Source organism: Arachis hypogaea, chromosome 3 (assembly GCF_003086295.3).
Source record: "Arachis hypogaea cultivar Tifrunner chromosome 3, arahy.Tifrunner.gnm2.J5K5, whole genome shotgun sequence".
Lineage (NCBI taxonomy): Eukaryota > Viridiplantae > Streptophyta > Magnoliopsida > Fabales > Fabaceae > Arachis > Arachis hypogaea.
In genome coordinates this window covers 112,209,683-112,234,489 of record NC_092038.1, presented here as the reverse complement: position 1 = coordinate 112,234,489, position 24,807 = coordinate 112,209,683, and the positions used below count along the sequence as shown (strand labels likewise).

At 35.7% G+C, this 24,807-nt stretch overlaps 1 protein-coding gene across 1 annotated transcript; it reads right to left on the bottom strand.

Annotated features, from left to right (window-relative positions):
• Positions 1–323: 323 nt before the first annotated feature.
• LOC140183546 (uncharacterized) lies at positions 324–4,351 on the bottom strand. The gene is made up of 7 exons (XM_072231995.1): positions 4,156–4,351; positions 3,535–3,613; positions 2,399–2,525; positions 2,146–2,336; positions 1,776–2,040; positions 1,441–1,663; positions 324–1,387 (listed from the first exon to the last, which is right to left on the bottom strand). The coding sequence occupies exons 1-7, from the start codon at positions 4,349–4,351 to the stop codon at positions 324–326; spliced, it is 2,145 nt and encodes a 714-aa protein (XP_072088096.1).
• Between the last annotated feature and the right edge of the window lie 20,456 nt (positions 4,352–24,807).

Genomic DNA, 24,807 nt, shown 5'->3' with positions numbered 1-24,807 from the left:
CCCTCACCATCAATTGGTTATCCTTTTACTTTATTTTCCTATAAATTTATCGCAACTATATTTTGATTAAACATTACACAATTATACAAATATACAGATTCATAAAATTTACTTATTATTATATTGTGGTTGGTTGGAATACCAAAACTATTGTGATAAAATTTATTGATTAATTACTAAAATATTATTTTTTACCTATTGAGATAGCAATGTTTATCTAATTATGATAAACATGAATTGAAGTAACAATTGATACTTGGATTATCAAGTAGTCTTCTTTGCCTATGAAGTATGTTATCACATAGCAGAGTCCATGTCTTTTTTCATACATGTTCTGGCCTATCCATTGAATTGGAAAATAAAAGTGTTGCAAAGAGCTTTCTCAGATATGCTCCAGATCCCCAATGGCTAGCATCTTCTATTGCATCAATATATTCCTTGTCATCATCTAAAAGACCACGTGCATAACATGCATATTTAAATGATGAATAAACAACATCATCTACGGTTCTGATATCTTCATAGCAAGTTAGTCCCTTCACAAAATTAAGGAGTAGTATAAGGTAATAACTTTCACCCGAACCTGGAGGCACAAAGAAGATTCTTCCAATAACATAATGTGTTTTTCGAGGCAACCACACCCTTTCTTTTGCTTTCCATACAAACTTTGTAGGGAGTTCTGCATATGTCAATGACCTAGCCTCCACATAATCCCTATTTGCTTGAAACCATCCAATGAACATATATTCTTTAACGAATGCTTGTTTCACCACATCATCTAAATTTTCATGGTCTTTAAATATCACATTTTGTTCATCGTGTAAGTGAAAACCTAATCTCACAACAAAGGGATCTCTATAATGGATGTTATATCCAAAAATTCTCCAGGCTGCTTCACATAGAGACATGTATCTACAATCATAATACATGCTCACTTCATCGTATTCATCCAACTCAGTGTTTGATATAGCACTTTTATAGAATGAGGCTGCGACACGGTCACGTCCTTTATTCACATATTTGAATAAATACTTTATTGACCTTGATTGATTGCACCACTCAACATTGATATGAGCCCCATATCTCATAAGTAAGAGCCTGTTATGAGAGACCACATAACGGTTATCAAGGTTAGTGCGAGGCTTTTTAATTGTTCTTCCATCTTCCATATGTCTATATACCGGATAACCATCATCGTCGATGGTTGTGTTATCAAAAAATTTCTTAGGGAAGTGACGAATGCATTTACTATACTCCATACATGGTGAATCCTTCTTAACCAAACCACACAAGCCATGCATCATGTGCTTCTCTACTGCTTCAAAGTAATTTGCATCTGTCTCCTTATTTGGTTTCTCAGCTGATAATATGAAAGGTTTTCTAGTGACTGTGATTAGTAACACTAATGTAAAGTTAATTTTTTGATTAGTAAAAATTTACCTGCACTCACTTTCTCAAATATCTTGTTAGCTCTAATGTCTTTAATTAGAGTATTTAGTTTTGCCTTGAAAGCTCTACAAATAATGTCAGGTCTATCTTCGAAATTTAACTCTCTGTTCTTTAGAAAATCCTCAACCTCAGGCCACTTGGGATTGCATGTGAAGGTAATGAAAAGATCAGGATAACCCACCATCTTACAAATAGCCATTGCATCTTGATAATTCTGTATCATATATCTGGGACCCCCCATAAATGAAGAAGGCAATATAATACGTTTGCCACATGATGATGGTGTTGTTTCCCCACTAAAAATTGCTTATTTTATTCCCTTGTACATTCCCTTGTATAATATCCCGATTAGTCTTATTTATATCAAAATCTCCAACAATCAAACCAGCCACTTCATCTATTGAGGGCAAGTTATATCTTCTACCATCCTTTCTTCTTTTGCCGAGTAGCCTAAGCTTGATTGAGTTATTTGAATCCTTAGCAATTGAATCCCTGACCATACGAAATGTCTTGACCAAAATATTATTGTCATCAAGCATTTTTTCCAAATATCTTACAATATCTTCATGAATCTGCTTGTTCTCTTCACCTCTATGGCAGCAAATCAAGTATAATATTATAATAGTAGCATATAAATTACAATGTTTTGGCTATGAAAATTTTAATTAATAATGAGTTCATCAAAAGATGACAAACCTGATGGCAGCCATGCAATTTTGGACTTCATTTTGTGTATCAAATACATACAATTGCGTAAATTTGGCCATATTTCCTTCTGGTGGTATGAGACTACCCATTAAATGATAGTTCTCACCAAAGAGAATGAAAGTTGGTGGTCCTCTAGAATTATTCTTGCCACAATCTATTTTCGTGTCCATGGATGTGAACTGGAACATGCTATTGTAAGATTTAATATTTTCACAAACATGCTTACTCTTTGGACCATTACCGTATAATAACTCATACAACACTTTAGGAGCTTCTTGTAAGTGTAGAACTTGGATTTGTCCTCCTTTACAACATAGAGTGAATTTAAGTTGGCCTGTGTTGTAATTTTTGTTTGGCCTTTCGTCATACTAGAAAAGAACATTACAATGCTCACATTCATACATTGCATCCCCATGTGTAAATATTCTGCAAGCAGCAAAAAAGGTTAATTTAGTCGATACGATATTATTAGGAAGATCTAAGATTTTTTATATTTGTGTAAGTTAAACATGTTTTATCTAGTACGTACCACCTTTAGATTTTGCTTTTTTAGTGGTATTGGAAGATCTTAGCCCATATCTTGTTCTTGCATCATTTTAAGAAATTACACAATGTTAGTTTTATATTAATAAATTTATTGATAATTGACACCTTATTAATAGACGAAATGTAGTAATCTACTCATAACCTAATGACTGTTGTTCATTAATCCTTTTATTAATATGATCACAAAATGAACACTAATTTCTATGTATATTTGATTCTTAGTCAATCACTTATAGACTGGCTATGAATAGTTATAGGAGGATACATCTAAAATAACAAAGAATTGTCCTTACTATTTTCGAACGGATCTTAAGCATTGAAAAATACAATAAGCAACAAAGAAAACTGATTGGTTGGGTATGATTTTAATTTTATCTTATTATTAAATCTTAATTTAGAAGAATTAATCATGAATACCTTGTTTGTGGATGCTGGTCTCATTTTGCCTTGAAGCATTTAATTTCAACCTTCTGCTCCTTCTAGCATTTCTAATTTCTTTTGTTTGGTTTGATAGTTTTAGTACACATATAGGCAACATTATCTTCATAAAAAAGAAGTATGGCCTCATTTATATTTTAAACAATAAGGATGGTCAGTGTTCCATGTACCTCGTGCATAGTTCTTTTGTTGTGCTATATTATCTGTCATACTATTCACACTAATAGTGTTTGATATTTTTGTCTTGGTAGATTGAACTGAGTCTACTTTACATTGAATTATTCCTGGACCACTTGAATTTGTATTTTGAAATGCATTATTTCCATCATTAACTATTATTATCTCTTGCATAATTTAAAGCAATAATAAAAAGCATGATGTCATTTGGCTTACATTGAATTGTAGTCCAATCTATGTTGCTTTAGTTCGATGTAGTTATAGCTGGTGTACTTGTTAACCAAAACCTGATTATCTATATACAATTTCAGCAATTCAGGTTGAATCTTATCTGGTCATACAAAATAAATTTTACCTTCCTTACTTTGAGATATACTGATATTTTTTGTTGAGCTCGTTTCGATACTCTTTTCATCCTAGCATGCTTTGCAAGGTCTGAATATCCAAAAGTTAATTTTCTTACCCGATATGTACTGGTAGATAAATGTTTGGTGAATTGTTTAAAATGTATTCGTTACCTATCATTGGAGTTTCTTATGCTAATGTATCAGTTGATTGAAGGGGAACCTCATTCAAACTATGTTGTCCATTACTGACATTTTCTCCCACCCTTATGGCTAGATCTATATTCCTTCCATTACTAACAAAACAAAGGTTGTTTTCCTTATCCTCTTCTAACATTTTCTTTGCATTATTATGTACGCAATCTATAGTGCATGCATTACAAATTCAAGGTTAACCCGAGTACTTTTTTTTAAAAAATTCTATAGCCTTTTAAAGGGTTAAGTATTGTTTTCATCTCTAACGTCTTGGGTCAAAATCAAAATCGTCCCTGACCTTTTTTATTATTAAAAGCTTCCTCAACGTTCAAAAATGCTTTAAAATCATCATTTCCCGAATTCTTGGACCAAAATACCCTCATCATCATCATTCTCCTCTTCACCTTCCTCACTCCACTGCCTCTACCATATCCACTGCCACCATAACAAAGGGAACGGCTGTTGTTGGATTGCCACTGCCACTGGGTTGCCATTGCCGCTACAAGGTCATCGTTGGATCACCGCTGTCGTCGCTGGTTCATTGGAGAAGAGAAAGAGAGAAAAGCGATGCATAGAAAGGAGAGATGGGTTGCTGCTGTAGGGCTACCATTACTACTGCAAGGTCGTCATTGCTGCCGCTGGTTCATTGGAGAAGAGAGAGAGAGAGAGAGAGAGAGAGAGAGAGAGAAGCGATGTGAAGGAGGCACTGCCGCCGCTGGTTCATTGGAGAAGAGAGAGAGAAGCGATGCAAAGAGAGGGAGGGACGGGTTGCTGCTACCGTTGGGTCGCTGGTTCTCCGCCGTTGGGTCGCTGGTTCATCAGAGAAGAGAGAGCGAGAGAGAAAAGTGATGCAAAGGAGGTGCTGCCGCCGCTGGTTCATCAGAGAAGAAAGAGAGAGAAGCGATGCAAAGTAGGGAGGGGTTGCGGGATGCCACTACTGTCCCTGCATCATTTTTCGCCAGCAAAGCCTTCTTCTTCTTCTTCTTCTTCTCGCCGGCAATATTGGTGGCAGTGGAGGTGGTGGGGTGAGAAAGATGAAGAGGAGGATATTTTGGTCCAAGAATTCGGGAAAGGATTATTTTAAAGCATTTTTGAACGTTGAGGATGATTTTAATAGTGAAAAAAAGTCGGAGACGATTTTGATTTTGACCCAAGACGATAGGGATGAAAACAATACTTAACCCCCTTTTAAATCTGTATCTAAATATTAATTACTTAATGGTATAGAACCCCTTGTTTAGATAAGTCCCTCCATGCTTCTTACATTGAATTGTGACTGTCCTGTAAATAGGAATATGAAAACATCAATGCCTGAATAGAGGAGAGACCACCATATTTTTCGTGAATGAAAATTATCGTAACAATAATTTTTTTGACCACATGACTAGGTAAATGCATTAAGAAAATATGGACTAATTTTTTTACACCTGTATGTGTCAATATAATTGGGATTTTAAGGTGTTTTGCTTTTTACATTCAGTTGTTAATGGAAAATTCCCACAATTTATCCAAGATTTGACACTGTCGAATCTGCATTCAGTATAAGTATATACTTTCTAGGTTTAAATCTAATCCAGTACATGAATTATATATATATATATAACTTAAATTAAAGCCTCTAATGTATATATAACTAAGATCTTAAAATAAAGCCTCTAACTTAATTAAGTATTATAAGGGTATTACCTTGTTGACATGCTCCATCAATACACTGTCTTTTCTTAGCTAGTTTGATTGCTCGTTCCCTCCTAACATACTTTGCATCTTCTAACCATCTATGTGTTACCAAAATTGTCAGGAGTATTCTGAAATTTTCTTTGTCCAACCTGACTATTGGTTTCTCTTTGAATACCAATGATATCGAAATCTGGGCAAATGTTGTTTTTCTTTCCTTCATGAAAGGGCTCCTCTATATTTGTTTGAACGACCACTACGTTAAGTATATATTAAGGTAGTTGTTGGCTTGCAAAAAAAAATTAATCTACTAAGGTTTAGATTGAAACCCCAAGTGGCTTGTATTGGATAAAGAATCTACATTATTATTTATTTTGGTTGATTAATTAGTTACCTTGTCTAATCTCTTGAAAGCCATCTTGATGTAGAACTAATTCCGTTGCTATATAACTCACATATTGGTGGTTTGTGATGTTTGCATGATCATTGCTGTCATGCTGGTCCATCTTCTTTTTATTTTTAAGAGATGCATATTCATCCTCATCTACACATGGCGGTATAGAAAAGATTATTATTAATAACACCAAATGAATTTGCTATCTTGTTTTCTGATGTTTCCTACTAATAAACTAAGTGACCCGAGCCTATATTTTTCAATAACCATGTATGATAGTATATCTTACGTACTTGCATTTTTTGTATGAGAGTTGCTCCTGATTTCTGTAAGGGGGTTCTGGTCGTCATGTTGTGTGGAGATTGGTGCTGTGAATTAAGTAAGCTGGTCATCCTATCCTCCATTTTATGTTATCTGTCCATAGAAGCAAAATATTCTCACAGGTTTTCACTAAGGTTGTTTTCTTGCTTATTTTGAAGTTTCACTTGTGAGTGGCCAAACTTTACATGTGCTATTAGTTAAGAATTTGAATAAAAAATACCATTTACTTCATTTATTTTTCCAAAGTCTAGTTTGGAACGTGAATAATATTTTTTGTTTATTGACTCATCTTAGTATAAAGCTATTGATGTTGCCTTTTACATGATATTGCTAAAACTTCGTGTTTTGATTTGAGTTTTCCAAACTCGAAACCCTCATATGCATAACCCCTCAGTTTGGGACCACAACAATTTCTCTGAGTCCTAGCTATATTTTGTAAATAATCTGAGTAATGATCATTATGGAAAATAAAAAAATCGATTTGTGTGTAAAGACTAATTATAAATAACTTTTTAAAAGATAATAGTTCATGGAACAGCTTTATTTAATTATTGTTGCAACATAATTTGATAGAACACTTGATTATGTTCTATAATTGTCATACATTGATTAGTGATCATTTCCTAAATTTGATTATGTCAATATATAGATTAGTGATTGATTTTTTTAATTCAATATTCATCAGTGTGTTAGCTTGCATTTCACTATACTTTTTAGAATAGGATATATATTGTTAACAATCTATATCATTTCAAGCCACTCTTACCATTACATATACATTGCTAATACATAAGATATTAACCTGAATTTGAAAACATAAATAAATCTAGAAAAATAAAGCTACTAATCTTTTAGGCTATCCCAAATTGATAAACCATTCCTATGACCATGGTTGCCTTACATTGATAAAATTACATTATAATTTTAAAACAAAAAGGAAATAACTCTTAACTTGAAGAAAGTGGACAAAGCCTATCATATAAGACAAATTGTCCAGGTACAGAGTGGCACAAAACAAAATAACCGGATTCGTTATACTCCCATCCCACCCTCATCGAGATATACTAAACCATATACAATCCATTGGAATGCAGAGATTATCTTTACATTAACATGCTCTTGCCAAAATCGGTGCACCAAGTGGACACTTCTTGCTTCCATGAACCTCAGCTTTGTTATAAGTAGATCAGTCTTCTCAGTGTCATTTGAATAGTTAGAACCATTCCTAGTCTCCATTATGGATATGATATCCTTACCAACTAATAAGGAAGGAATGTATGGAATTCCAAGCCCAGTAACCTTGATCATTTTATCCCAATCAAGATTTTGATCCCTATTTTACTTCATTTCCCAAACCAATATCTGTTTTGACAATCCAACATTGTGATAGGTTTATAATCATATACCTTCTTTAAAAGGAGTCAGGGAGTGATATTTAGATTTTACCTCTGTAGGTATTGTAGCCTTTTGGAAAGATTTGTGCTTGAGATTGAATGTGATAATGCTTACCGGCTCGGAAAAGTTAAAATGTTCCCAACCTATCTAGTAAATGATGCCATTGTCCACAACAAATTTGGGTCCAAGCTTCTGAACATTGCTCTCAAATGAACCTTCATGAGTCCACTCCCTTTCCACTGAACTATAAAGACTCCAGGACATGGTGCTGTAGGAGTAGAGCTGCTTGTGTACATGCACAATGCGGTATTCCACACTATCTTTCAAATACCCAAAGGCATAAAGAGATACAACATTGCAGTAGTGCTTGCGAGCTTCGTCTGGTGCAAAACGCCTCTTTCAGGTGAGGAAATTCCACATAAGTAGCATAGAATTGAGACCCCATGGAAATCCTCAAGCAAATGACTCCATAGTCGGAGTCTATGATCAAGTAGAAGCCATAATGGTTGATTTCTATCGGCACATTAAAATTAAACTAGCGCCCAATATCAACAGAGGCTCGAACACACCACATTGAGTTTTGATCACTTGGGGGGACCCAATCCCGAAAATGACGCTTTGGTCTCTGTCTTTGGTTTTCTTATAGTTTTGCTTGATAAATAAGTTGGTGCATAGTCTAGAATTCCAAGCTTTACTCAGACTTTTGCACTTTCCTACTATCTTTGGGTATACTTTCACAAAGATTTTGAAGATAATATCATCACTTAGGAATGAAAGATCGCCTCTCTTTGTAGGATATCACTCATTGTGGCTATAAAGGGGTTGAACGTTTTGGTTAATGGATTTACTGAGTTAGAGGAATGGTCACTCAATTGGAATACCACACAACAGTTACTCTACCCTATTTATATAATTAGCTTATATGGTATGCATGTGCAGAATTGTTTAATCGTTCTATAAGGACGTGGGCGTGGTTACTTTAAACAAATTTTTTATTGCAAGGCAAAAGAGCTATATAAAATATCTATTAATATGAGTTAATATGAGTAGCTTATTTAATTTAGGGGATATATGCTAAAATATGTTGGAATCCCACTCAAGCAGAAACATAAGTAGGATTGATTTTCTAACATTATTCCTTAAGAGATAACTCAAACCACTAAGTTATCCATTTTAAGTAATGTTTCTTGAAGGTGTTAGATCCATAGTTATGTCATTAGCAGATATCCTTCCGTAATATATGGAATATTAGTAGTGCTTAACAATTAACAACTTGGTGTAGCATAATCTTTTAATTATATTCTGTATGATTATAGCATCGCATTTCTATTAATCAGCTTGAGCATATGATATCCACCACCATACATGGGATATTTCAAAAAGTGTGCTATTGATGGGATTGTTAAAGCAATTAAATGAACCATGAACTAAACCGCTGTTGTATTCCACTCTAATAAATTATCAGTTGAAATATCATATAAGTATAGCCTGAGATCTCTTTAATTTTTAACAAATTGTTTGATGAAAGCAATTCTCAAAATAATGTTCCAACCTTTTGTGATAAGATCTTACTTGATATGATTTGCATAGGGATAAACCTATTAAACAGTTATGTATAAAGCATTGATGCTGGATTTTATCCATAAAAACTTGTATTAAGCAATGGTCACTCACGATTGATTATTATTTAGGCATAACTGCTTTATCCTATGACTCCTTTCCCAGCACATGTTTTTACTAATTAGTGTGTGGTTCATGCTCTCAAATGACACATAGCTATGTAAACCTATCATGTGAGCACTTTATCTGTTGGTCATTAGCATATATATCTGCACTTTTAGACACGTAAGTAACTGGGAATACAAAAGCCAGATCACAATTTTTTTTAGTCCTGGCCTAGAAAATGGTTTCATTTTAAAGTGCCTAAGCTGAATATGGTGTAGCATAGTATTGTTTATCTTATTTAGTAGATTTTTATTTGTTGTATATTCATGTTATGCTGCTTATAAAGAATCTGAATTGCAGAATTCACAACTGAGTTTATTTAAGAAAACTTTTCAACTAATACTTTTCTTGAAAAATTATACTTCCTAAATCTATGATGTAGTTGGACTATTTTTCAACATAAGTCATGCTGACATTTTTCTTGTTTAATGCTACCTTTGATGGAAAAACATTTTAGATATAACTCTATAGCTAAAATATAGCTAACACTGCCATTTTAAGAGATAACTCAGCTTATGAAGTTGTCCATTTTAAGTAATGTTTCTTGAAGGTGCTAGATCCATAGTTATGTCATTAGCAGATATCAATCCTCAATATATGGAGTATTAGTAGTGCTTAACACTTAACTTGGTGTAGAATAATCTTTTAATGTTAATCTATATGATTATAGCATAGCATTTCTGTTAATCAGCTTGAGCATATGATATCCACCACCACAGTTGGGATATTTTAAGAAGTGTGTTGTTGATGGGATTGATTAAGCAATTGAATGAACCATGAACTAATGAATTTTCTGTTATTATAATAGATGTCCTATAGTTCAACATACCAATAAAATGTGATTGTAACTAAAAATATAGGTCACTTAGTCTCTTCATGAATAAACCACTGCTGTAATCCACCTTAATAAATTATTAGTCGAAATATCATATAAGTATAGCCTGATATATCTTTAATTTTTAAGAAATTGTTTGATGAAAGCAATTTTAAAAATAATGTTCCAACGTTTTGTGATAAGATCTTAGTTGATATGATTTGCTTAGGGATAAACCTATTAAATGGTTGTGTATTTGCATTGATGCTGGTTTTTATCCATAAAAAACTTGTATTGACAAATGGTCACTCACGATTAATTATTATTTAGGCTTAACTGCTTTATTCTAAACTGCTTTATCCTATGACTCTTTTCCCAGCACATGTTTTCACTAATTAGTGTATGGTTCATGCTCTCAAATGACACATAGCTATGTAAACCCATCATGTGAGCACTTTATCTATTGGTCATTAGCATAGATATATTTGCAACTTTAGACACATAAGTAACTGGAAATCCAAAAGTCAAATCATAATTTTTTAAGCCCTAGCCTAGCAAATGGTTTCATTTTAAAGTGCCTTAGCTGAATATGGTGTAGCATGGTATTGTTTATCTTATTTAGTAGATTTTTCTATGTTGTATATTCATGCTATGCTGCCTATAAAGCATCTAAATTGCAGAATTTAGAACTGATTTTATTTAAGAAAATATTTCAACTTATATTTTTCTTGAAAAATTGTACTTCCTAAGCCTATGATGTAGTTGGACTATTTTTCAAAACATAAGTCATGTTGACATTTTTCTTGTTTATTGCTACCTTTGATGGGAAAACATTTTAGATATAACCCTAAAGTTAACACTGCCGTTTTAAGAGATGACTCAGCAAATAAAGTTATCCATTTTAAGTAATGTTTATTGAAAGTGCTAGATTCATAGTTATGTAATCGGCAGATATCCTTCCCCAATATATGGAGAATTAGTAGTGTTTAACACTTAACAACTTGGTGTAGCATCATCTTTTAATGCTAATCTATATTATTATAGCATTGGAAGTTCTGTTAATCAGTTTGAGCATATGATATCCACCATCACAGTTGAAATATTTCAAGAAGTGGGCTATTTATGGATTTGATAATAAGTGAACCATGAATTAATAAATTTTTTGTTCTTATAATCGATGTCATATAGTTTAATAGACCAATAAAATGTGATTGTAACTAAAAATATAGGTTACTTAGTAGCTTCACGAATAAACTGCTGTTGTAATCCATCCTAACAAATTATGAGTTGAAATATCATATAAGTATAGCCTGAGTTTTCTTTTTTTTTTTTTAAGAAATTTTTTTATGAAAGTAATTCTCAAAATAATGTTTAAAATTTTTTTTGTGCAGATCTTACTTGATATGATTTTCCTTAAACAGTTCTGTATTTGCATTAATGCTAGTTTTTATCCACAAAAAACTTGTAGTGACTAATGGTCACTCACAATTGGTTATTATTTAGGCATAACTGCTTTATTCTAAATTGCTTTATCTTTTGACTCTCTTTCCAGCATACGTTTTTACTAATTAGTGTATGTGCCATCATTTCAAATAACACATAGCTATGTAAACCCATCATGTGAGCACTTTATCTGTTGGTCATTAGTATAGATACCTGCACTTTTGTACACGTACCTAACTGGGAATTCAAAAGCCAAATCACTATTTTTTTCGAGCCCTGACCTAGCAAATAGTTTCATTTTAAGTGCCGCTGAATATGGTGTAACATGGTATTATTTATCTTGTTTAGTAGATTTTCCTTTATTGTATATTTAAGCTATGTTGCCTATAAAGCATATGAATTGCAGAAATCATAATTGATTTTCTTTAAGAAAAAATTGTATTTCCTAAATCTATGATGCAGTTCGACTATTTTTTAACATAAGTCAATAATAAAATTAAACCATAAAGCATTTTAGACATAACCCTAAGTATTAAGACTTAAACCCTAAACACTTTTCTTAATACATAAAAGTTATTAGTTATGGATTATATTTTTATCCAATATTATAAGATTTTTTTTAAAAAGTCAATAATAAAATCAATTCCTAATTTAAACAGTAATATATAAACTACCATTACATACTTGATGGATTTAGTAATTTTTTTAAGTGAGTTTTTACGAATTTCAATCTAAAAAATACAATTAATTTAATTTAGAATAATCACTACCTTATATACAAAAAGGAACTATTATATATTGATACATATATAATCGTAAACAAATAACTACTTTATTTATAATTATTACTATATTTATAAGTAATTTAATTTGGAATAATCACATCTTTATTTATAATTCAATCCTAATTGTGTTGTACATTGGGTCTCACTGCCTTCTTCATTCAGATTAGCAAAATTTTTATTATTGTACTGAAATGCGCAATTTTATTTGAATCTTCAAATGTCAGAGGACTAACATCGAGCTATGAACCTGATGTAGTACAAAGTTAGCTTCATAGATTTAGAGAAAATTTCTAATTTCTCATAATATACACAATTAATCTCCCTATCCAATGGTATATGCATTCAGATCATTCACTATTTAGGAAAAGGTCTGTGTGCAGCGGGATCTTTGATATGTTTAGGCATTCCTTACTATTGGACGCTTTTGAAATTTGGTGATTATCAATCCCATCGATAGCTTGTCATATGTATTGAGAACACGCTAACTAAAGTCAATAATAAAATCAGTTGCATCTAAAAAATGGTATTCATTAAACTGCCACTATATACTTGATGTATTTAGTAAGTTTCTTTAAGTGAGTTCCACAAATTTTAATCTTCACAGGTAAAACTAATAATAAAATTAAAAAGTTCTGGTTTCTCGAACTGTTTTTGCCATGGAGAAGATATTGTGTTGTACATGGGGTGTCACTATCTTCTTCATTGTCATTAGCCATGTTTTGATTTTGGAATTGAAAAAGAAAATTTAATTTGCATGACAACTGAAGCAGAACTAACATCGAGATATGAACCTGATGAAATTCAACGTTAGCTTCATAGAATTAAGAAAATTTTCTAATATCTCATAACGTAGAAAATTGATCTCCCTATCCAAACTTCTATACATGCAGACCATTCACTATTTAGGATATTGATGACAAGTCATCATATACCCATTTTTCAAGCTAATTTCACTTGTTTCACTAGTTTTTATGCACTTTCTTGCACTATAAGCAAGCAATTTAGAGTGGAATTGCATGTTTTATTTGAATCAATCAACCACCCTTTAATTTATGCTAAATCATGAGATTCAAGCTAAATTTAATTGATTTTTGAATGATTTATGAACCTTGTGAATTTGGTGATACTTTCATTGGTTGTTTTGATTATTTGTAGGTGAAGAAAAAAACAAAAGAAGAAAGTGTGGCCTAAGAAGTGTGGCCCAAGGAAGAAAATACTGTGACAAAATGGAAGGAGGAAGCACACTGCTCTCCAAGGAAGCACAACAAGGAACCAAGCATGCAAGGCTTCATTGCCCTGCCCACCTTGAGAGCGGAGCACAATTCTAAGCCAAGAGACAAGGAAGAGCAAAAACATTGCTCTGCCCTCCTTGGAGAGCATTATCGGGCTCTCACCAAAATAAATCAAAGGAAATTGTTCTCCAAGTGCCACCCATGGGTTTTGAACCCAAGCTCAAGAGGGAAGGAAGTGGCGCTCAAATGAAAGAAAAACAAGCCAAAATTGGCTTATTTTCAACCACCAAGGATCGAACACAACACCTTGAGGAAGCAAGGAACTAGGCGCTACTTTGGTGCCAAAGAAACCAAGAAAAAAAGGCAACAATTTCCTCCACCAAGTTTCGAACCAAGGACCCCTTGGAAGCCTCATTGCGCTGCCCACAAGGAGAGCAGAGCAACACTCCTTGGTGCATGGCACGAACACGCGCATCATGGCTCGGCCAGCACGGACTTGGAGCGCGCAAGACCCACACAAGCCATTGCTCCGCTCTCTACAAGAGCAGGGCAATTTCCTGATGCCTCTCCAAGCCTTGGCGCAACATGGATCCCCACACAAAGCTTCACTGCTCTGCTCTCCACAAGAGCAGAGCAGCCTCCTGGGAGCAACATGGGCTGAAATTCACTTAAAAATCCAATTTAATTCAATTCTTCACCCATGTTTCAAGCCCACTCAAAATTCTTAGATCCAAAATAGAAAGTGTATAAATAGGTGTTAGTTAGAATTAGAAGGGAACTTACTTTCATTTTTAATTTTCATCCTTAGTCAACTTGAGAGCTCACTTTCCATTTTTCTGCTTTAGAAGTTCCGATCTTCAATTTTGATTTTCAGACTGCAATTAGCTTGAGAATTCGAGGAGAGAATTCACTTCTTCTTTCTCTGATCTTTTTGTTTTCTTTACTGGGTTTTGTTTGAGTTTTGAGTGTGAAGAATTGAGGAACTTCTGTCTCAATCTCCATTTAAGATCTCTTTGATTTTCCAGCTGCATAATTGAGTTAAATTCCATTTCCTTTACTGCTGCAATCTTTAATTTCTCTTTAATTGCTTTGTGAACTTGGATCTAGGAAGGCAATTGAGATCTAGACTCTGCTATCTAGTCTCTGGAGTCCTGAGATCTGATTTTCTTTTTGGTTCTTCTGCTGAACCACTGCTGCAATCAATTTTTCATTTTCTGTTTGAGTTCTAGTTAATTTCAGTTCACCTCTTGCTTTGTTAATTGCTACAATTTACTTCTCTTGCTTAAATTCTGAATTTCGAGTCCCTCAACCCCTTTTTCATTCAAGCAATTTATATTTCTTGCACTTTAAGTTACCGCAATTTACATTTCTTGCACTTTAAGTTTCAGTCATTTAATTTCTTGTTCTTTAAGATTCAGTACCTTTGTTTTCAATTCTCTTTAATTTCTGCAAATCATCCCCCTTCCCTTTACATTTCCTGCAATTTACCTTCTGTCTGCTACAAATCACTCAACCAATACTTGATTCGCTTGACTAAATCAACCACTAAACTAAAATTGCTCAATCCTTCAATCCCTGTGGGATCGACCTCACTCATGTAAGTTATTATTACTTGATGCGACTCGGTACACTTACCGGTGAGCTTTGTGTTGGATCATTTTCCACACATCAAGTTTTTGGCGCCGTTGCCGGGGATTGAAATAGATTGACAATGATTAAGTAAAGTGGAGATCTAGATTAAGCATTTTTTTCTTTTATTCTCAACTAACATATTAACTGTTTGACTATTCGCCTAAGCTAACCAAAACTTCATTCTAGCAATAGATTGAAGTTTCACTGGTCTTCTGGTTCTGTGTGTTTCTTGCGGTGTGTTTGTATGTCAGGTACAGGGAGAGCTACTCCTATTTTCTCTGAAACTGACCAAAGAACTCTTCGAAGGTTGAGAAGAGAAGCTAGAGGGAAGGCTGTTGTTGGAGAAGAGGAGTCAGAAGAAGAAGAAGAATTCCAAGAGATGGAAGGAGATCATCCAGAAGGAGGGGCCAACAATAACCCACAATACATTTGCAAATGCTAGACATTGTGGGAGTAGCATTCTTACCCCCTAATGTCAATGCAAACAACTTTAAACTAAAGCCACAACTCATCACATTGGTCCAAAACAGCTGCTCTTTTGGAGGAGGGCCATTGGAGGACCCGAACCAACATCTATCCACTTTCTTGAGGATTTGTGACACAATTAAAAGCAATGAAGTGCACCCTGACATATACAAGTTATTGTTATTCCCATTCTCTCTCAGGGACAAAGCCACTCAATGGCTAGAAACATTTCCAAAGGAGAGCATCAACACTTGGGATGATTTGGTGAGCAAGTTTCTTGCCAAATTTTATCCTCCTCAAAGGATCATAAGATTGAAAACTGAGGTGTAGACATTCACTCAAATGGATGCTGAAAATCTATATGAGGCATGGGAAAGATATAAGGCTCTGCTGAGGAAATGTCCACCAGAGATGTTCACTGAGTGGGATAAGCTGCAGAACTTCTATGAAAGACTCACTCTAAAGGCTCAAAAGGCACTTAATCATTCAGCTGGAGGATCATTGCAATTGATGAAAACTGCAGAGGAAGCTCAAAACCTCATTTATATGGTGGCCAACAACCAATACTTCTTTGCTCACCAAAGGCAACGCCAACCATCACAGAGGAAGGGAGTGCTAGAATTGGAAGGAGTGGATACAATTTTGGCTCAACACAAAGTGATGCAGTAGTAGATTTAGCAACAATTTGAGCAAATGGCCAAGAGAATTGATAGCCTACAGGTTGCATCAGTGAGTGCCACAAGCCAACCATCAACTCCTTGGGGGCAGAATGAAGAGAACCAAGAAGAACAGCAACAAGAGCAAGTGCACTATATGCACAACCAAAATTCTGGATCAAATGAGGTGTATAGTGACACCTACAATCCATCTTGGAAGAACCACCCAAACCTTAGGTGGGGAGATAACCACAACCAAAACCAACAACCATGGCAAAGGAACTCAGCTCAAAACACTCCAAGAAACAACCAGCAGCCAACTAACCAAAATTCTTACAGAAAACCTCAAAATAATTACCCCAACTCCAACCATTACCCATCCAATAATCAACCCACTAACCAAAACACTTACCATCATCCATCAACACCCCAAAACCAACCAATCTCACAAGACTCTCAGAGGATTACTAATCTGGAGATGCTCATGGAGAAGATGATAAAGAGCCAAGAAATAACAACAAAGAACCAAGAAGCTTCCATGAAGAGCCTAGAGAGGCAGATTGGATAAATCTCCAAGCAAATTTCTATTGAGAGACCTTCAAGCTCACTACCAAGTGACACCATTCCTAATCCAAAAGAAGAGTGCAAAGCTGTGCAACTAAGGAGTGGAAAGACATTGGTGGACAGTAACAAAGAGGCAACAAGAAGTTTATGGAGAGTGACAAAGAACCAACAAAGAAAGAGGGAGCTAGCAACAAGGACATAACAAACAAGAATGTCCTAGAAAAGCTCACTGAAGAGAACAACCAACCACAAAATTTGAAGAAGGGAAAGCAGATCATGGAAGAACCAAATCCAAGACAGCAGCAAGTGGAGAAGAGCCTTACACCTCCACTACCTTATCCACATAGATTTCACAAAGAAGCAAAGGATCAACATTTCCATAAATTCCTTGAGACTTTCAAGAAGCTAGAGATCAACATTCCCTTGGCTGAGGCATTGGAGCAAATGTCCTTGTATGCTAAGTTCTTAAAGGAGCTTATCAACAAGAAAAGAAGTTGGCTGGAGAAAGAGACTGTGCTGCTCACTGAAGAATGTAGCGCTGTGCTTCAAAAAGGAATCCCACCAAAGCTTAAAGATCCAGGGAGTTTTGTAGTTTCATGCACCATAGGCAAAATAACCTTAAACAAAGCTCTTTATGATCTTGGAGCTAGCATCAACTTAATGCCCCTATCCATGATGAGGAAGCTTGCTATAGAAGAACTCAAACCCACTAGGATGTCACTAGTCATGGCTGATAGATCAATCAAGACACCTAATGGAATTGTGGAGAATCTGTTAGTGAAGGTTGGGGAGTTTATCTTCCCTGCGGATTTTGTGATCTTGGACACTGAAGAGGAAGGAAATAATTCAATCATCTTGGGAAGATCATTTCTAGCAACTGCAAGAGCTATTATCGATGTGGAAAAGGGAGAGATGATCTTCAGAGTACACAATGAGCAAATGGTCATAAATGTTTTCAAGTCAATGCAACATCCTCCTGAGCAAGAGAATTACCTGAGAGTGGACATGATAGAAAGCCTGGTGGAAGAAATGTTAGACACGAATCATCATGAGCAAGAAGAGGAAAGTAACCAAGAGACAATAGAGGAACAAGCAGCTGAGATCTCTATTGACAAAGAGGTGAAACCAAGCAAGAAGGAAGAAGTGCAAAAACAATAGCTGAAGCCATTACCCACCCATCTCAAATATGCATTGCTTGGCAAATCAGAGAGTTTCCCAGTGATCATCAATTCGTCCCTGACAAAAAAGGAAGAAAGAGAACTTCTTGATGTACTCAAAGCTCACAAGGATGCTTTAGGATGGACCATTGATGATCTGAAAGGCATCAGCCCTGCAATGTGTATGCATAAAATCCTCTTGGAGGACAATTCCAAACCAGTAGTTCAACCTCAGAGAAGGCTAAATCCCACAATGAAGGAAGTTATCCAGAAGGAAGTAATGAAGTTGTGGAATGCAGGGATAATCTATCCTATCTCTGATAGCTCATGGATAAGCCCAGTTCAAGTGGTACCAAAGAAGGGTGGGATGACAGTCATTGTTAATGAGAAGAATGAACTCATTCCCACAAGAACTGTGACAGGATGGAGGATGTGTATTGACTATAGGAGGCTGAATGATGCCACACGCAAAGATCATTTCCCACTTCCCTTCATTGACCAGATGCTTGAAAGATTGGCCGGCCATGCTTACTATTGCTTCCTGGATGGCTATTCTGGGTATAATCAGATAGTGGTAGATCCAAAAGACCAAGAAAAGACTTCATTCACATGTCCATTTGGAGTTTTCGCCTATAGAAGGATGCTGTTTGGGCTATGCAATGCCCCAGCCACCTTTCAAAGGTGTATGCTCTCCATTTTTTCAGATATGGTCGAAAAGTTTTTAGAAGTTTTCATGGACGACTTTTTTGTTTTTGGTGACAATTTCAATGCTTGCCTGAAACTCTAACTCTTGTCTTGAAACGATGCCAAGAAACTAACTTGGTTTTGAACTGGGAAAAGTGCCACTTCATGGTACCTGAAGGGATTGTTCTTGGTCACAAAGTTTCAAGAAAAGGGATAGAGGTTGACAAGGCAAAGGTGGAAATCATAGAGAAGCTCCCTCCACCAACCAATATGAAATCTGTTAGAAGTTTCTTGGGGCATGCAGGATTTTACAGAAGGTTTATCAAGGATTTTTCTAAAATAGCTAAACCTTTGAGCAATCTGTTAATGATTGATAATCCTTTTGTTTTTGATGAAAATTGCCAGCATGCCTTTGAAACTTTAAAAAATAGACTCACAACAGCACCAATCATCACACCCCCGGATTGGGAACTACCTTTTGAACTCATGTGTGATGCAAGTGACAAAGCAATCTGTGCTGTGCTTGGACAAAAGAAGGGAAACTTGTGTCATGTTATATATTATGCAAGTAAGGTGTTGAATGAGGCTCAAAAAAATTACACCACAACAGAGAAGGAATTATTAGCTGTAGTTTATGCATTTGATAAGTTTAGATCATACTTGATAGGATCCAAAATTGTGGTTTATACTGACCATGATACCCTTAAGTATTTGATGTCAAAGCAGGATGCTAAACCAAGACTTATCAGGTGGATATTGCTCCTACAAGAGTTTGACATTGAAATAAAGGACAGGAAGGGCACTGAAAACCAAGTTGCTGATCATTTGTCGAGGCTACCACAAGAAACAATTCAAAAAGCCACCAAGCCTGTGAATGAAAGCTTTCCAGATGAACATCTCTTGCAGATCCAACAAGCATCTTGGTTTGCTGACATAGCAAACTACAAAGTGGGGAGAAAGATACCCTAAGAGTTCTCTAAGCAACAAGTAAAGAAGTTAATCAATGAAGCAAGGAAGTTCTTGTGGGATGAACCCTTCCTGTTCAAGAGATGCTCTGATGGAGTGATTAGGAGGTGTGTCCCTGAGAGTGAAATAAGGGATATATTGTGGCATTGCCATGGCTCAGCTTATGGTGGACACTTTGGCCCAGAAAGAACAGCTCCAAAGATATTGCAGAGTGATTTCTATTGGCCAACTATCTTCAAAGATGCCAGAGAGTTTGTTCACCAATGTAACGAATTCCAGAGAGCAGGAGGATTAACAAGAAGGAATGAGATGCCTCAGAATTTCATTTTGGAATTAGAATTATTTGATTTATGGGGCATTGACTTCATGGGACCCTTTCCCCCTTCCTATTCTTTCAGATATATCTTGGTAGCAGTGGAGTATGTCTCAAAGTGGGTGGAAGCCATAGCCACAACCACCTGTGATGCGCAAATTGTCCTCCAATTTCTCAAGAAGCACATTTTCACTAGATATGGAGTGCCCAAGGGTCTTATTAGTGATGGTGGTGGTCATTTTTATAACAAACAAATGGAGAAACTTCTTTATAAATATGGAGTTATTCATAAAGTAGCCACACCATACCACCCTCAGACTAATGGACAGGCAGAATTAGCAAACAGAGAATTGAAGAAGATCCTAGAGAAGACAGTAAGAAGCACAAGAAAGGATTGGGCTAGGAAGTTGGAAGATGCACTCTGGGCATACAGGACATCTTTCAAAACTCCCATTGGAAAGTCCCCCTTTCAACTATTATATGGCAAATCTTGTCACCTTCCTGTAGAGCTTGAACACAGCTTTTTGGGCTACTAAACTCCTAAATCTTAACTCTGAAGCAGCAGGGGAGAAAAGGTTGTTTCAACTAAATGAGCTGGATGAATTTAGGCTAGAAGCATATGAAAATGCCAAGATATGCAAGGAAAAAGCCAAGAGGTGGCATGACAGGAAGATCTTGAAGAAAGAATTCAAACCTGGACAGCAAGTACTCTTGTACAACTCACGACTCAAGATTTTCCCTGGCAAGCTTAAATCTAAGTGGACTGGTCCGTATTTGGTAACCAAGGTTTTTCCTTATGGAAGTATTGAATTGCTAGACGAAGCAACAAAGAGTCAATTCACAGTAAATGGTCACAGAGCAAAGCTGTACCTAGGAGGACAATGGGACAAGGAAAAAGAGGTTCAGAGCCTACAACCTTCTTGAAGCAAAAATGAAGGATGTCAAGCTAATGACAATAAAGAAGTGCTTGTTGGGAGGCAACCCAACCTGAGGTAGTTTCCTTTTCATAGCTCTTTCAATAAAAATGTTGAATAATTAGTATGCATTGCAAAGAGCTAAGTTTGGTGTTGCACACCAAAACAAATTAAGGGAGAATGAAGGATTCTAAGTTTGGTGTTCCACCAAAATCTCATTTAAAAGCACATTCTCACTTCCTGCACAATGCTAGCTCCAAGCAATCAGACAAATTATTCAACTATTTAACAGCTTTCTAGATTTAATTCCATAACCTCTAGCAAAGACACAAGGATTTCACATATGGTTAACTTGTTGCATCAGAGGCAGTGGTAAGGAATTAAGTTTGGTGTTCCCACACCAAAATAAATCCAAAAGACATACTCAACTCATGCATACTAACCATTCACTTAAGGGCTTGAGATGCAAGCAACTTTTGAGAATTATGCAGAAAACTAGCCAACATTTGAAGACAATTTGCATTATGACTCAAAAGGGAGGCAACAGGAGGAAGAATGAAAAGCTGCAACTTAAAAGGTTGTATTTATACTTGATCCTTGTTGTTGTGAAAAGTTTTAATTCAGGAATTCTTGTATGTCTTGCTAAAGTGTTCATCTAGTTGCAAGTGAAGTTGTTTGATTAAGTATGCTGATCTGCATAACGCTTGTCATTCATCACTTAGCTTTAAATTTTGTTTTGTTTCCCATATGCTTGAATAAAAGAGAAATGTTTGAATTAGAAAGTAAATATCCAATGTTGCATAAGTTAGAATGGAAGTTAATGGTGGTACGTGTGTTTGATTAAATGCATAACTCATGAAATAATTGCTGTATAATATCATTTTCATTAAAGTGTGAGCTAGCTTGCTGTCATAAAGGTTCCTATCAGTAAAAAAAATCCCTTGAGAACAAAATAAAACAGAAAGAAAAGGAAGAAGAAAAAGCCAATGTGGCAAGAAAAACAAAGAATAAGGCTAGGCACCAATAGCTTGGACCCTAGGACAGATACATGTGGTGTTCTTGTACTAGGATATGCTTGGATAAGTAAATTCTAAGGGGTATTTCAAAACCTGGCCACTTAGATCAACTGATTTCGGATGGCCAATTGAAAGTCCACAATAAAGAGCAACCTAGCTACAGAACATTTAGTTATCCAAAGAGGTGCTGGGCATCAATGATCCTAGGAGGAAATAGTGAGCCATGTGTCTGTGGTGAAGAAATTTTGAGTAAAAATAAAGCGAAAGGCTGCTGCAACATTTGACACCAAGCCTTCAAAGAATAATAAGCTTGTTAAGCAAAATAAGAAAAGAAAAGTTAGCAAGGGAGCAAGTAAAAAGTAAACCTTACAACAGCAAGTTTAGTAAGCCTTTGAGGAAAAGTGTATATTATGTAACAGCAAACAATAACTGAGTTATCATTGTCTGCATAAAAATTCCATGAACCAAGTTCTACTATATGCCTAATAAGGATATGTATGCTTTTCTTTTTTCATTTTATTTCCTCTTAATTTTGATGCTTGCTTGGGGACAAGCAAGATTTAAGTTTGGTGTTGTGATGACAAGTTATCATATACCCATTTTTCAAGCTAATTTCACTTGTTTCACTAGTTTTTATGCACTTTCTTGCACTATAAGTAAGCAATTTAGAGTGGAATTGCATGTTTTATTTGAATCAATCAACCACCCTTTGATTAATGCTAAATCATGAGATTAAAGCTAAATTTAATTGATTTTTGAATGATTTATGAACCTTGTGAATTTGGTGATACTTTGATTGGTTGTTTTGATTATTTGTAGGTGAAGAAAAGAAGAAAAGAAGAAAGTGTGGCCTAAGAAGTGTGGCCCAAGGAAGAAAATACTGTGGCAAAATGGAAGGAGGAAGCACACTGCTCTCCAAGGAAGCACAACAAGGAACCAAGCATGCAAGGCTTCATTGCCCTGCGCCCCTTGAGAGCGGAGCACAATTCTAAGCCAAGAGACAAGGAAGAGCAAAAACATTGCTCTGCCCTCCTTGGAGAGCATTATCGGGCTCTTACCAAAATAAATCAAAGGAAATTGTTCTCCAAGTGCCACCCATGGGTTTCAAATCCAAGCTCAAAAGGGAAGGAAATGGCGCTCAAATGAAAGAAAAACAAGCCAAAATTGGCTTGTTTTCAACCACCAAGGATCGAACACAACACCTTGAGGAAGCAAGGAACTAGGCGCTACTTTGGTGCCAAGGAAACCAAGAAAAAAAGGCAACAATTCCCTCCACCAAGTTTCGAACCAAGGACCCCTTGGAAGCCTCATTACGCTACCCACAAGGAGAGCAGAGCAACACTCCTTGGTGCATGGCACGAACACGCACATCATGGCTCGGCCAGCACGGACTTGGAGCGCGCAAGACCCACACAAGCCATTGCTCCGCTCTCCACAAGAGCAGGGCAATTTCCTGATGCCTCTCCAAGCCTTAGCGCAACATGGATCCCCACACAAAGCTTCACTGCTCTGCTCTCCACAAGAGCAGAGCAGCCTCCTGGGAGCAACATGGGCTGAAATTCACTTAAAAATCCAATTTAATTCAATTCTTCACCCATCTTTCAAGCCCACTCAAAATTCTTAGATCCAAAATAGAAAGTGTATAAATAGGTGTTAGTTAGAATTAGAAGGGAGCTTACTTTCATTTTTAATTTTCATCCTTAGTCAACTTGAAAGCTCACTTTCCATTTTTCTGCTTTAGAACTTCTGATCTTCATTTTTGATTTTCGAACTGCAATTAGCTTGAGAATTGGAAGAGAGAATTCACTTCTTCATCCTCTGATCTTTTTGTTTTCTTTACTGGATTTTGTTTGAGTCTTGAGTGTGAAGAATTGAGGAACTTCTGTCTCAATCTCCATTTAAGATCTCTTTAATTATTCTACTGCATAATTGAGTTAAATTCCATTTCCTTTACTGCTGCAATCTTTAATTTCTCTTTAATTGCTTTGGGAACTTGGATCTAGGAAGGCAATTGAGATCTAGACTCTGCTATCTAGTCTCTGGAGTCCTGAGATCTAATTTTCTTTTTGGTTCTTCTGCTGAACCACTGCTGCAATCAAATTTTCATTTTCTGTTTGAGTTCTAGTTAATTTCAGTTCACCTCTTGCTTTGTTAATTGCTGCAATTTACTTCTCTTGCTTAAATTCTGAATTTTCAGTCCCTCAACCCCTTTTTCATTCAAGCAATTTATATTTCTTGCACTTTAAGTTTCAGTCATTTAATTTCTTGTTCTTTAAGATTCAGTACCTTTACTTTCAATTCTCTTTAATTTCTGCAAATCATCCCCCTTCCCTTTACATTTCCTGCAATTTACCTTCTATCTACTACAAATCACTCAACCAATACTTGATTCGCTTGACTAAATCAACCACTAAACTAAAATTGCTCAATCCTTCAATCCCTGTGGGATCGACCTCACTCATGTGAGTTATTATTACTTGATGCGACTCGGTACACTTGCCGGTGAGTTTTGTGTTGGATCATTTTCCACACATCAGATATATTCCGTGTGCAGCTATACTTTCATATGTTGAGGAATTCCTGACTATTGGACTTAGTCAATGTTGAACAAATCTCTTCCCTAGAGTTTGAAGATAGTTGATTATCAATCTTATCGATGCCTTGTCATATGTGGATTCTGAGAATACTTGATTGCTTTCTTCAAATTATTACATGACTTTTAGTCAATTGTATGGATATGCAAATTTGAAGTTAAATAGTTATGATTATTTTATTAGAATACAAAAAAAGCTAAATGACT

Bases quoted from the DNA above. Each gene is read 5' to 3' on its own strand.
- LOC140183546 (XM_072231995.1), bottom strand. From the start codon at position 4,351: ATGGCAACCCAGTGGCAGTGGCAATCCAACAACAGCCGTTCCCTTTGT. The intron at 3,614-4,155 runs GTCAGGGACGAT...AATTGTATATAG, and splicing joins AGCTTTTAATAATAAAAAAG to ATAATCAGGTTTTGGTTAAC. The intron at 2,041-2,145 runs GTTTGTCATCTT...TTGCTGCCATAG, and splicing joins AATTGCATGGCTGCCATCAG to AGGTGAAGAGAACAAGCAGA.